Source organism: Phaseolus vulgaris, chromosome 2, assembly GCF_051622355.1.
Source record: "Phaseolus vulgaris cultivar YP4 chromosome 2, ASM5162235v1, whole genome shotgun sequence".
Lineage (NCBI taxonomy): Eukaryota > Viridiplantae > Streptophyta > Magnoliopsida > Fabales > Fabaceae > Phaseolus > Phaseolus vulgaris.
The window spans coordinates 26,972,365-26,986,252 of record NC_143499.1 but is presented as its reverse complement, the minus strand read 5'-3'; the positions used below and the strand labels follow the sequence as shown (position 1 = coordinate 26,986,252).

General features: G+C 36.4%; 2 protein-coding genes across 2 annotated transcripts; one reads left to right on the top strand and one right to left on the bottom strand.

Moving 5' to 3' along the window:
• The first annotated feature begins 1,388 nt into the window (after nt 1-1,388).
• LOC137811145 (uncharacterized) lies at nt 1,389-2,562 on the top strand. The gene has a single exon (XM_068612764.2). It carries the CDS (start codon nt 1,524-1,526, stop codon nt 2,283-2,285), a length of 762 nt encoding a protein of 253 aa, XP_068468865.1. The 5' UTR covers nt 1,389-1,523; the 3' UTR covers nt 2,286-2,562.
• Nucleotides 2,563-5,994: 3,432 nt separating this feature from the next.
• Nucleotides 5,995-7,304, bottom strand: LOC137809671 (uncharacterized). The gene is made up of 4 exons (XM_068610771.2): nt 6,985-7,304; nt 6,417-6,512; nt 6,288-6,336; nt 5,995-6,140 (listed from the first exon to the last, which is right to left on the bottom strand). Exons 1-4 carry the CDS (start codon nt 7,297-7,299, stop codon nt 6,052-6,054), a joined length of 549 nt encoding a protein of 182 aa, XP_068466872.1. The 5' UTR covers nt 7,300-7,304; the 3' UTR covers nt 5,995-6,051.
• Nucleotides 7,305-13,888: the final 6,584 nt, after the last annotated feature.

Here is a 13,888-nt window from a genome sequence, read left to right as displayed (position 1 = left end):
CCTGAAATCGTAGAAGTGTACTCAAAGTGTATCTTTGACTTATTCAACGCTAATTATAACCGTTTTTTTACCACGTATTTATTATGTTATATTATTAATTCATAGCTTTGGTCATTTGGGTATACATCTTTTATTATATATTTTTTAAAACTGTCATTGGTATATAACTCTATAAATTGTAGAAGTGGAATTTGTTAATATAAAAAAAAAACATGCATTATAAAAAGTATCATAAGAAGATTATATTTTACGGATGTTTTGTGATTTCAAAATGGGCAGTCAAGATTTATCTCACAAAGATAAACAAAAACTTAAACGAGTTTGTCACTTGACTTTCACTTGGCATATAGTTGATGTGACAATATTCCCCTGTTGACATATCATTCCATTGATTTCATATTGATTAAACATAAAAGATATTTTCTAATATATATATATAATATAAATGAAAAAATTATTTATAAAGTTAAATTAAATTTAAAATTTATTTTTTAATATAATATCACGTCAACTTATTCGAATGAGAATATGTTAGATATATTGTGTCACTGATAATAGTGTTATACTAAAAATAATAATATTTGTGGATACATTTTATAATATATGTGAATGAATTTTTTTTTATCTTAAATCGATTTAATAATAAGATTGATAAGTTAAAATGTATTCTTTTAATAGCTATAAAATATATTTTTTTTACTTGAGTTAAATTTAAAGTGAAATTCTTAATAGAAACCTTAATAAAATGAAATGTAAGTGTAATGTAATGTAATGAGGTGGATTGTGGAAGCAAGCAAAGTGGTTGATAGAGGTCTGCTTAAATGTGGCATGATGGGTGGAAGGGTTTTATTTGCAGAGGTTTCTGATGAGAGCGACCTCATTATGATACCTTTAACTTGAATAATACAATCAATTAATCTATTTATCATTCCTTCATTAGCCTTGCGTGAACGATAATCTCTATCAATTCATTTCACTTTCACTTCTTCCCTACAATCATGGCTTTCTCCATCACTACTTTCATTATTCTATTCATTCATTTTTATTTTTTTTCATCTACCCGTTATCTTCTCTACTCACACTTGAAAAAACACAAAATTGGAGGCACACTTAAAGCTAACAAAACATACAAAAAGCAGCCCAAGAAACGGTGCCACCTTACCTTTTGCATGCGCTCTACGCACCACGCGTACCTCCCTCTATCATCCTTTTCCGCTTCTGCAACTGCAGAACTGTTTCTCATTCATACTAATTTTAAATAATCCAATTTATATTCAGATACTTTTATTTATTTATTTTAAAATAATATAAATGTTTTATCTTTTACAATTTTCTTAAGTTTCCAGAAAATTTGATGGGCCCCCAGCCAGTTGTCCCAACGTCTTTAATCTCCCTCCTCCATCTCACTCCCATGCCAAAATCCACAAACGACAAAACAATGCAGAACCTACGTTCGGAAATTCCAAACATAGAAAAACTGTTGGGTTTCTCTTTCGACGAAAACATGAGATGAGAGATATGATATGTATGCGGTCATGAAAATCACGCTCACGAAACCATTCATCCTAAGGTGTTTCCTCGTCTGCCTCTTCCTCTCCCTCCCATTCCTCTTCTTCTACCTGTTATTCCCACAACAACAACAACCCTTCCATCATTCTGTAACAACCAAAGACCTCACAATCCGACCCGGCTACTCCTCCTACCAATCCTACATACAGCGCCAGCTTAACAAGACCCTCAATCCCAGGCTCCGCAAAATATGGACAACCCGAGACTGGGACCGCAAGATTCCCGTCTTTGCGCGCTTCTTCAACGACCTTAGGGACAAAAACCTTCTCCGGAACACCTCCAAGGCGCTCTGCATCGGTGCGCGGGTGGGCCAGGAGGTGGAGGCGCTGCGGCGAATCGGAGTGGCTGACTCCGTCGGAATGGATTTGGTTCCTTATCCACCTCTCGTTGTCGAGGGTGACTTTCACAACCAACCGTTCCGCAACGACACGTTTGATTTCGAATTCTCCAACGTCTTCGACCACGCGCTGTACCCGCAGCGGTTCGTGGCGGAGATCGAACGCACGCTGAAGCCGGAGGGGGTGTGTGTTCTCCACGTGGCGTTGTCCCGGCGCGCCGATAAGTACTCCGCCAACGACCTCTACAGCGTCCAGCCCCTCGTCGAACTCTTCAACCACTCCGCTTTGGTTCACGTTCGCACCGTCGATGGCTTTGGATTGGACACCGAGGTTGCGTTTCGCAAGAACGGACCAACTCATCACCACCACCGTTTGTGATTGTTTTTCTCCCTCTTTTTTTTTTCCTTTTTTTTGTTTTCCGTGATAGGGTGGCCATTCTTTCTTTTCTGATACATTTTATTTTGTTTTTGTTTTTGTTTTTGATCTTTAGTGAAGTGGAATGGTTGAGTGGTGATAATCCGTGTGTAGTTTTGCTTTGCCATTTAGTTTATTGCACTGTGCAATTGCTTTGGTGACAGTCATTATATTAATTATGATGTAGAAGAATTTGTTTACTCAGACATATATTTTGAACTATTATTTTTACTTAAAATAATTGCAACAGTGCTTTTTTGTAGCATTTTTCTCTTTATTTTTTCAATTTTAATAAATAATGTGTGTGTCAATGAATTCAATAATAATTAGAAATAAAACCTGTGTCAGTTCGAATTTGTATTCAAGTAAGAAAATGCACTGGATAGTAGCGTGCAAGTATTGCTTAGGTTCCATCCGTGCCTGAGTAAGCAGAAATAAATTATATGTTATTATAATGAAATAGTAACAAAAAAACGCTCTTAATAGTAAGGAAAAGGAGTTATTGAATCACTATATTATTTATGTATATACTTTTAGATATAAAGTATAAGTGCTTTTTAAAGTTTTTAGAAATTTTACTACTAAGAAAATTTATATATTTTCGAAAAAATAAAAACACTTCTATTCCGTGCATGATTCAGCATATTTATTAAAGAAAATTTATGACAAAAAGTTAACAGATTTAATTACATACGCAACAAAATTAAATAAAAATCACACTCTAGGGACCACTGTCCAATAAAATACTCAACAACATATAATATAATGAGAAAATAAGTTATATTTAATCATATCAATTCTCTAATACTTTTGGGATATATAATTAGAAGTAGTTTTTAAAGTTTTTGGAATTTTTTCTGTGAAAAAGAAAAACATTTTCTCAATAAAAAATACAAACACGTTTATATTATAACCAAAATTAGTAAAATTTGTAAGAGATATACTTTAAATCTAAATCAATCTTATAAAATCGAAGGTTTGAATTCAGTTATATACTATAAAATGTTTTAATATCTAGTTAATGTGAGATCTCAACACTTCTCTCTCGTCAAGACTTTCATTTATGATAAACTACAAAATGACTCTGATATCATATTAAGAATTGAATTTTAAATGTAATTTAACGTTATAAAATCGACTTATATGATAAAGATTTGCACTCAATATATTATGGAATGCTTTAATATCTAATCCATGTGAGAGATGAAAAAAAAAACACTCCTATCTTATATTGAAATATCAATTTAATACCACATCCATATTTTAAACATTTAATGTAGTATTATAATGACTTCCAAAAAAATGCACGTGCTTATATTGGTACTTTTTATTTCATTCAGAATTATATAATTTTTTTATAAATAATTAATTAAAAGTAAAAAATAATACAACTTAATATATATAATTTTTTAAAAATGGTATTAAAAAGCTTATATAAAAAATATTTTAAAACATGATTAAACTATTTTGAAATAAAAAATTATTATTATTTCTTTTATTAAATAAATAAATATTTTTTTATTTATCTATTAAAGTATAAAGTTATTTAATTAAAAATGACATAAAAATTATCACATGATGTATCTCTTTACATAATGGTATTTATATAACCGTATTTTTTAAGTTATTTAATTATTTTGAAATAAAAAAAATTATTTATTTATTTTATTTAATAAATAAATAATTTATTTAGATTTAATGAAAGATAAAATGATTCAATTAAAAAAAACATAAAAAATAATAATATAGATATTATGAAAGTGGGAGTAGAGGCTTAGGTTGTGCGGCTCCTTAAGATGGCCGCCATTACTAATGAGTTATCCAAAGTTTTGAGTAGGGAATCTATAAACACAACTAATCTGCTCTGTCAAATTTACTACCAATCAAAGCAACAATTGTCTACAGCCAAATTCAAAGATCAACAATGAACTGGAAATTTTGTTGGACATATACAGGACCATGACTCGTAAAACTTTACAAAACGGTATTAATTGCAAATTTAAGAACCGTTTGATAGGGTCGCAAACTCAAGTTTATGTTAATGTTTCAAGTTTTTTGTCAGCATTTGTCATTGAAGTGAACTTTCTTTATAAAAATGTAAACTGATTTCTAAACACATATGAAACAATGAAATGTGTAGGCCGCGGAAGAATATCCTCCAACCTATCCCAGGTTGATTATTCCTCCAGAATCCAAAACGCAAAAAAACTTGTCCTTTTCCTTACCATAATTGGATTGATTTCTAACTTTAGAATGTAGATCATTGTGATAGAAATTATAATTTAGATATTTATGATATATCATATAGAATAATATTACTCTTATATTTAGCAATTTACAATCATCTGGTCTTTTTATTTATTTGTTTATGTATCATATTGCTCTATGTCAACTCCTTATAATATACTAACATGCCGAAAAGTTGTACAGGTCTAAGTTTGTTGTCCAATTCTTGCCACTGTGACCAGTGGAATTATCTACAATTTTGTACCAAGCTTTAATAATTGGTCAAGTATTGTATCGGTTTTTGGTAAGAAAGGGGAGACGCCGAGTAACCCCAAAATTTAATAGACTATAAATAATTGGACGGCACTTAACCTCAAAACAAATACTAAAATCTGATTTCAATGAGAATGCTACTCTTTTTTGTTTTTGCGTAGCTGCACTTTTCACTAACTTCCACTAGTAAGTTTCACTATTTCAGGATGGTTACCCTTCTAGGTGGTTGTTTTCGGAGAGTTTCACAATTGGAATGAAACAAATACAATAGATGAAACCAGAAATAAAAAAATAATGATGATTTATCATTTAATCTCAACTGTTAGCTATTATTCGTTTTATTTGGATGGACTTTATCTATTTAATTTGGCATGTTCTGTGTCTCACTTTTAACATTACAATAAGAAAAGTGCTTCTCCTCAACCAACTTTTTTACGATTTAAGAGAAAAAGTAATAAGATTAATGAAAAAAAATGTGTAATAAAATAGACCACTGTGAGGGAGAGCAACAAAACGAAGAAAAAGTTCTAGAAGACAACAAAAAAGTCATTCTCTCTCACATTTTATTAGTAGTTTATTGAAATTTTTTATCATTTTTTTAATTTTAGTTGGGGATAGGATGTCAAATGAACCCATATAGGGTCTATTGTCCTCATTGACAGAAAATTTGTACAGAGAATTTGCGTATTGAGTGCCTGCAAATATGAGTATATATAATGGTTAACTTTTTAAGTTAAATATGGGAACAAAAATAAGTATATATTCATATCATATCCGTCTCCATACTCCATACTCGTTCATGTCCTCGTACTTATTCGTTAGATAAAAAAAAGTTTATATCCGTTACATGTAAAGATAGAGATGAAGATAAATCTTTATTTTAAAATAGAGAAGAAGATAAATCTTTATTTTAAAAAAATGAAGATAAAGGTTGTGAAACTCTCACCCTCTTCTCCTACTTATCATCCATATTTGAGGATGATTGATTTCTGCTCCCCTTCCATTCTTAAAACAATTTGTGATAAATGCTAACTCTCGTCAATATTTCAAATTTCAACAGAACATATATAAAATCATTCAAGGAAATTGTCATTCGTGGCTTAACTAAAACGCTAGAAGAACGAATACGGAGCAAACCGTTCGTAATCCCATAGATCATGAAAGACGTCAAAGAGTTGAAGTTTACCTTAAATCAATCAGTGAGCAACTGAGCATCTACAAAGTTACATGGCTAATTTGATGAAGTTCCATAGCGTTTTCGAAGAGAGTCAATCGTCTTCTCAAACGACTGCGAAAGCTCAACGATAGAAGTTTTGCATGCTGAAATTTTGAAATCAAATAACTATCTGACTAATGAAATTCCGTAAAAAGGACATTTAAATACAAGAATGTTGAACATAACAGCATCTCAAATTTTGTGATGAATGAGAATAAAAGCATTTTTGGAATTGATTGTACTATGCATACCCCGAGATGCGCTAGCCTGTGCTTCTACCATGAATTCTTCATAAGAAGCCTGAAAAAAAAAAAAAAACCATTAGACTCTAAAAGTGTTTCCAAACGATAGTTTAAAAGTGACAGTGAAGGAAACAACACCTTCATTGCATCTCGGCTTTCCGTTATCCGTTCAGAAACCTTTTTGTATTCCTTCTCTGCTTCATCCATTACTTGCTGGTATGCTTGAGTCTGCATCTAAATTTCAAATTAGAAACAACTAAGTGATTATTAATGATTAATCCAGAGGTTTATTTCGATTAAAACAAAATAGTGACTCTCAGGTTTCCTAATGTTGATCAAAGGAATTAATCTTCAGATTTCCTTTTCCCCTTATTCTGTTTTCAATTTTCTCCTAAACTAGACAGAATGTGCTAGCAATTGATATCAAGCAAAACCAGAACAGAGGTAATTACGCAAATATTCTATAACAATCTGTTTGAATTAAATCACAGAATTCAAATTCACGATTTAACATGTTCTAGTCCTTGAATATTTTCAGTTGCTTAATACATTTTCTGTTTCATTTGTTTCCCGATCAGTCAGGTGAGAATTCATTAATTGACAATCTTAAGAAATTCTTAGCGCATTCTATAAAGCGATCTCAGAAATGCGAAATGCGATGTTATGCTGTTTGTGAGAAACTGAAGGAAAACTCTAGAGAAGAAACCTTGAAGCGTTTGTGGAGACGCGAGTTAGAGGCCTCGAGATCCTTGAGGAACTCGGAGTGAGAGTATTCGATGCGACGCTTGAGATCGTCGACGCCGGAAGAGGTGAAGTTTCTGAGGTCGGAAATGTTGCTCGGAGCTCTGTGACTGCGAGGTGGAGAAGAGCTGGTGGGGAGAGTAACTCTCTTCGCGCGCTTGGAGGTGGAAGTCGATCTCGTGAAAATCACCGGAGAATCCGCCTCCGGTGAATCCACCGGCGACGGTGTTTTCAGGAAATCGGCCACCATTGGTTTGGTTTTCTTTCCCGTTTTCTTCATCTCTTTCCACACGAGTTTCCAATTGATGAGATTAGGCGGTTAACTTAGCGCGAGTATTTAAATCTTACAAGTTTTTTTTTTTTGAGGTCATTTTTGAAGTGATTTTTGAAAATGCGTGGTGACTAGAGAAGGAGTTAAATAATTTAAATCAAAATTGCTAAACTATTTATTGTATTATATTAAAAATTTAAATCTTTATTATTGAAAATTACATAACCGCCTCTCTTCATTCTGAAATACATCTTTTAGGTTTTTATGTTAATGAAATAAATTTTTTTTGACAAGAAATAGAATGAAAACCGTAACAACAAGTGACATGATGTAATGAAAATATACTGTTGAGAAATTTTTCCTCTCTCTTTCTTGGAGTAATAAATAAGATTTTATACTTCAAAAACTATTGTACTCTATGTTGAAGAGAAAAGTATGAAAACCTTTAATTAATTAAACATATCAATACAATTATATTTTATATACTATAAAAAATTCATTAAATACAAATTAATTTTAAAAATAAAAAATAATTAATTATTATTTGACTAAAATATATATTATTTTATAGACTAAATATCTAACGTAATTTTTATTTTTAATAAAAAATAATAATTAATTTTTAAATTAATATTTAATTAGCTATCATAACTTCCATTAAGTAATTAGTTCCAATTAGTTAGTATAAAGCTCGGACACTCCTCTTAAATGGTATGTCCGCCGAACAAACGTATCAAATACTGACACTCATAGGACACATATTAGTGAAGTGTCCAATTCAATAAATATGTGTTGGATTTCTGACAATTCTAACATGGGTCTAACACAATTTTAAAAATAAAAAATACATTAATTTTTTAAAAACTCAAATTTATTGTAATTATTTTTGTTCCTGATTGGAACGGTGATGGAGAAGGCACACGCGAATGCCCTTCACGTTCAGGTTGTTCGAGTCTGTCCAACAATCTCTTGTTCTGTTCTTTCAATTGGGCTATCTCTTCTGCGTGTTGCTGACGCTCTTCTTCTCGTCTTTTCCTTTCTTCATCCTGGCGAAGTTGATCGATGACCCCTTTTTGGAGTAACTCCTGCATCTGAATCTGGAGGGTTTGTAGTATGGTCCTATGCTCTTCAGAGATATCATTGTTGTTGTTTGCCGTTGAGCCCATCTTCAAGCGTTGGGATCTTTGGGTCTGGGAATAATGATTACTCGGCCCCACGGTGGGCGCCAATTGTACCTGTATGGATATCGGGGACTGAGTAATGTTTATCCACGTCGATACAAGGTGTCTGCTCCACTCTCAATTGTCCTGTCCTTCGAGTTTCCTTCTTCCTTGCGTGCCTCGGTCGGCCGGCGGGGGTACCTGCGATTGCGCTCCGACGCTCAAGTCAGTAATCTCTCTCAGTGGGAGTCCTTTCGAGAATGAATAACATACCTTTCTCTCTTTCTTTCTCTTCTTTTGTATGTCCCCTTGGGCTTGGGCCCTCCGGGTCGTTAGTGGTTTGCGACCTGTTTTGTGGTCCTTGGGTCGTGGGTCGTGTTAGATGGTTTCCTGGGATCTAGGGGGTGTTCCCGAAAATCCAGGGAGTGCTCACGTGTGTTTGTTGCTCAGTGGGAATTGTAACCGTTTGTCCCACGTGTAACCACGTTCTTTGCTTAATTAGATAATTTACTTCGAACCACGCGGTCGTCCGGTGCCGACCGGTACATACCTACTTTCCACATTCTTTTTTTACCATACTTTCCACATTTTGTGAAAAAACTAATATATTATAAAAAATAATAAGAAAAAAAGAGAAAATTGAAGAGAGGAATAAAGATTATGAATAAATTGATAGTATGTTTTTCATGTTTTAATAATAGTTAAAAATTTTCAATTTTTATTGTGTTATAATATGTGAGTTTTTAAAGACAAAAACAGTCATATGAGATCAATTAAAAAAAGTATTCTATAATGTTATCATTTGCATTTAAAATTGATCAATATCACATTTTGGATATTTTCTTTTTTTTTCTTAAATTTTATAAGAAAGAAATATCACATAAGTTCCTTTGAAGATAAATTAATATTATTAACAAATATGAATTTTACTTGAAATTAATATATCAATACTCTTATATGTTTATTTTATTATTTATTAACTTACTTTTCTTTACTTTAATTAGTTTTATCAAAAAATAGTATTAAAAAGTTATATAATTTTTTTAAAAAAATTATTTACAATTTTAAAATTGTTTAATTAAAAGTAAATACAAATATTTAATTTTTATAACTTTTTAAATATTTTTTTCATATTTATTATTTTTTCAAATTTTCCTGACAAATATTCTAAGTAATAAGCTCCTCCTGTTGCTGTGTCGGAGATGCGGAACGGTCCTTCCCAGTTGCTTGAAAACTTTCCTCCGTCCTTCCGAGCGTTGTTGCGCATGCGCCAAACTAGATCTCCTTTCTGATAGTTTCGTGGCTTCACTTTCGAGTTGTACCTTCGTGCTGCTCGTATCTTGCATGCTTCTTCCCTTATCTTGCATTTGTCCCTTAATTCATTGATGAGGTCGAGGCCGACTAGTAGACTTTCCTTGTTTAAGTCTAGGTCTAATGTCTGTCGGCGTAGTGAAGGCTCGCCGATCTCGACCGGAATCATGGCCTCTGTGCCGTACGTCAGGCTGTAAGGTGTTTCCTGAGTCGTTGACTGGGGAGTACGACGATAAGCCCACAGAACCTCCAACAATTCTTCCGTCCAGTTTCCCTTGGAGGGGCCAAGTCTCTTCTTTAACTCATTGAGAATAACTTTGTTGGCGGCTTCCGCCTGACCGTTGGTTTGAGGGTGTTCGACCGAACTCGTTATATGTTTGATGTGAAGTTTCTCATAGAATTCAGCTAGCCCACGGTCGGTGAATTGTCGACCATTGTCTGTGATAATGATCTGAGGTAGGCCGAACCTGCAGACAATGTTTTTCCACACAAAGCTTTGTACGTTCCGGGCGGTGATGGTTGTTAGTGGTTCAGCCTCAATCCATTTGGTAAAGTAATCTATACCCACCAGTAGGAACTTGCATTGCCCTTTTCCGGGTGTGAAAGGTCCGATAATATCCATTCCCCATTTCACGAACGGCCAAGGGGATAGGATGTAGTGCAAGTGTTCTGGTTTTTGGTGTAATAAGGTGCCAAACTCTTGACATTTCACGCACTTTTGAACGTATTCAGTGCAGTCTCCCTGTAAGGTCGGCCAGTAGTATCCAGCTCTTAGAATTTTGGCGGACATAGTCCGCGCTCCTGAATGGGTTCCGCATATCCCTTCGTGTAACTCGGTCATTATATAAGTGACTTGTTCTGGACCAAGGCATTTTAGGAGGGGACGGGAGTACCCTCTCCTGTAAAGATCTTGGTCAATGAGTACGTATCGGGCGGCTTGTAGTTTCATCGTTTTCTCCAAATGTGGATCGCATACACCATCGGTCAGATATTGTATTATGGGGGTCATCCAGTTAGGTTGTGTGTCGGTCGCCATGCATTCTTCGGTACCAACACTCGGTTTAGCAAGGGTCACATGTATGGCCGACCGGTGGACGCCTTTCTTTTTTAGGGTAGCCAATCTCGATAGAGCGTCCGCCCTAGTGTTATTTTCCCTCCGTACGTGTTGGAATGAGATTTCCTTGAACCTGTTTAGAAGATTTTTCACGAAATGAAAATACTGTTGGAGTAATGTTTCTCTTACCTCATATTCCCCTGTAAGCTGTCCGACGACTAGACGGGAGTCGCTCTTACAAATTATATTTGTTATCTCTAATTCAATCGCCAGATGCAAACCTGCGATTATAGCTTCATATTCGGCTTGATTATTGGAAGTTTTAAATTCAAACTTCATGGCTTGTTCGATAACAATCTCCCCTGGTCCTTCAAGTACAACTCCCGCACCGGACGAACGACTGTTTGATGACCCATCTACGTATAGTATCCATTGGGAAGTTCGTTCGGTCGGATAGGGAGTGAGTTCTGCTGTGAAGTCGGCGAGGGCTTGGGACTTGATAGCCCCCCTGGGTTGGTATTCAATTTGGAATTCTGACAGTTCGACTGCCCAACCTATCATTCGTCCGGCGAGGTCAGGTTTAGTGAGAATCTTCATAATGGGATAGTTAGTCTTAACAATAACCTTGTGATTCTGGAAATACATCCGCATCCGTCGTGCGGTAATGATCAAAGCTAAGGCAACTTTTTCGACCATTTGATATCGGGTTTCCGCGTCGTGTAAGACTCGACTTACAAAATATACCGGACGTTCTTCTGCTTCAATTTCTTGTACTAGAACGGAACTTACTGCTGCATTGGAGACAGCGAGGTAGACCACAATGGGTTCCCGTGGGTTTGGTTTCTGGATGACCGGTGGAGACGCCAGAAATGCTTTTAACTGTTGGAAATTTTGTTCACATTCATCTGTCCATTCAAATTTAGTTGTTTTCTTCAGAAGTTTTATGATGGGTCTCGTTCGTTCGGCAAACTTAGGTACGAATCGAGACAACGACGTGAGATGGCCGACTAGTCTCTGGATCTCTTTGAGTCCGTTGGGACTTCGCATTTCGGTGATTGCCTTGCATTTTTCTGGATTAGCCTTTATACCCCGATGTGTGAGCATGAAGCCTAAGAACTTCCCCCCTTCTACGCCGAACGCGCACTTCTCCGGGTTTAAACGCATGCGGTATTGACGCAAGGCTTGAAAAACCTCTTTTAAGTGAGAAACATGTTGTTTGCAAGAGTCTGATTTGACGACGATGTCGTCAACGTATACTTCCACATTCCGACCGATCATGTCGTGGAATACGTGATCCATGAGTCGCTGGTATGTGGCTCCTGCATTCTTGAGGCCGAACGGCATGACTTCATAGAAGAAATTATCAGAATCCGTTCTAAACGCGGTTTTTTCTCGATCACGGTGGTACATTTGTATTTGATTGTAACCTGAATAAGCATCAAGGAAACTTAGGATTTGATGACCGGCTGCACCGTCGACCAGTCGGTCGATAGTAGGTAGGGGATACGAGTCCTTTGGGCACGCCTTGTTAAGGTCTGTGTAGTCTACGCACATTCTCCATTTTCCATTCGTCTTTTTTACCATCACTACATTGGCTAGCCATGTCGTATAGTGGGCCTTTTGAATAAAACCAGCTTGAATTAGCTTGTCTGTTTCTTCTCGTGCGGCTTTGCGTCGTTCTTCACCTAGTTTCCTTTTCTTTTGAGCGATCGGCCTGGCCTCTGTATAAACAGACAATCGATGGGTAATCACATCTGATTTTACCCCTGGCATGTCTGCAGCCGTCCAGGCGAAAAGGTCAGCGTTCTTTGTTAATGTTTTACCGATCGTCTCTCGGTCGTCTGGTTTGAGAGAGGTTCCCATGTACGTTTTTCGATCTTTGTCTCGGAGGAATATGGGTTGAAGATCTTCCCCTGCTTCCATCCGGGGATCATCCAGTCGAGGGTCTAGATCGACTAAGGCAACCAAGTGTCGTCTAGATTCTCTTCCTCTAGAGCGTCTTTCTGTCGATCGGCCTCTTCGCTCTGTCGTTCGTTCGGCTGACGTGGTATAGAGCCTTCGGGTCGGCTCCATCTTCAGGCTAGCTACATAACACTCTCGTGCTATCTTCTGGTCTACATGCACGGTTGCTATATCTCCATTGACCGAGGGGAACTTCATAGCTAGATGAGGAGTCGAGACAATGGCTTTCAATCTATTGATAGATGGTCGACCGAGCAAAATATTGTACGATGTATTGGCATTAACGAGTAGATATCGTATGTTGATGGTCTTGCTGAGGTAATCATCGCCGAACGTGGTGTATAGGTCGATAAATCCTTTCGTGTCCACCCTTTCCCCTGAGAAACCAACTATCTGCTCGTTGTAGGGTTGTATTTCTGCTTCTGAAATCTTCATCTTCTTAAACGTTTCCCAGTAAAGGATGTCGACCGAGCTACCCTGATCTACCAACACTTTTGCGATTGCGAACTTATCTATTTCCACAGTTATTACCATGGGGTCATCTTGAGATGGATCAATTGCTGTGAAGTCAGCGTCAGTGAAAGTGATTGGTGGTATATGCGGTCGGCGTTGTGTTGAGGTCGAATGAACGGATTGAACTGCTCTCAAATGTTTTTTCCTTGCCGAATTAGAGCATCCTCCGCCCGCAAAACCACCTGCAATGTAATTAATTTCTTGAGGGGGCTGACCGAGCGACACTGGTCCAGCGATTGTATTGATGACTTCGCGAACTTTTTGTTTAGTTCGACTTTTACGTTCAGGGCTTTCGCTCTTAGGCCTCGTTCGTCTGATCGGACTTTCACTTCTTTTCCTTCTGTTTGAACGATAGTGGTTGTCACGGGTCCGGTCGTCTCTCCGTCCCGAACATTCTCGGGGGTCATGGTCGCGCTGGGGTGACCTGGGTGCAGTGATGGTGGTTTTCACGAACTTGCGGAGATGACCGACCTGGACGAGTTCTTCAATTTTGTCTTTCAGCGCTTGGCATCCTTCGGTCGTGTGGCCATAGTTACGATGGTATTGGCAACGTTTACTGGTGTCGGCATTGGGAGGGGTTTGTGACTGCTTCAATGCC

Excerpts from the sequence above, each read along its gene's own strand:
- LOC137809671 (XM_068610771.2), bottom strand. The coding sequence starts at position 7,299 with ATGAAGAAAACGGGAAAGAAAACCAAACCAATGGTGGCCGATTTCCTG. Across the intron at positions 6,513-6,984 it reads GTCTCCACAAACGCTTCAAG|ATGCAGACTCAAGCATACCA; the intron begins GTTTCTTCTCTA and ends TTTGAAATTTAG. Across the intron at positions 6,337-6,416 it reads AAAGCCGAGATGCAATGAAG|GCTTCTTATGAAGAATTCAT; the intron begins GTGTTGTTTCCT and ends TTTTTTTTTCAG.
- LOC137811145 (XM_068612764.2), top strand. The coding sequence starts at position 1,524 with ATGTATGCGGTCATGAAAATCACGCTCACGAAACCATTCATCCTAAGG.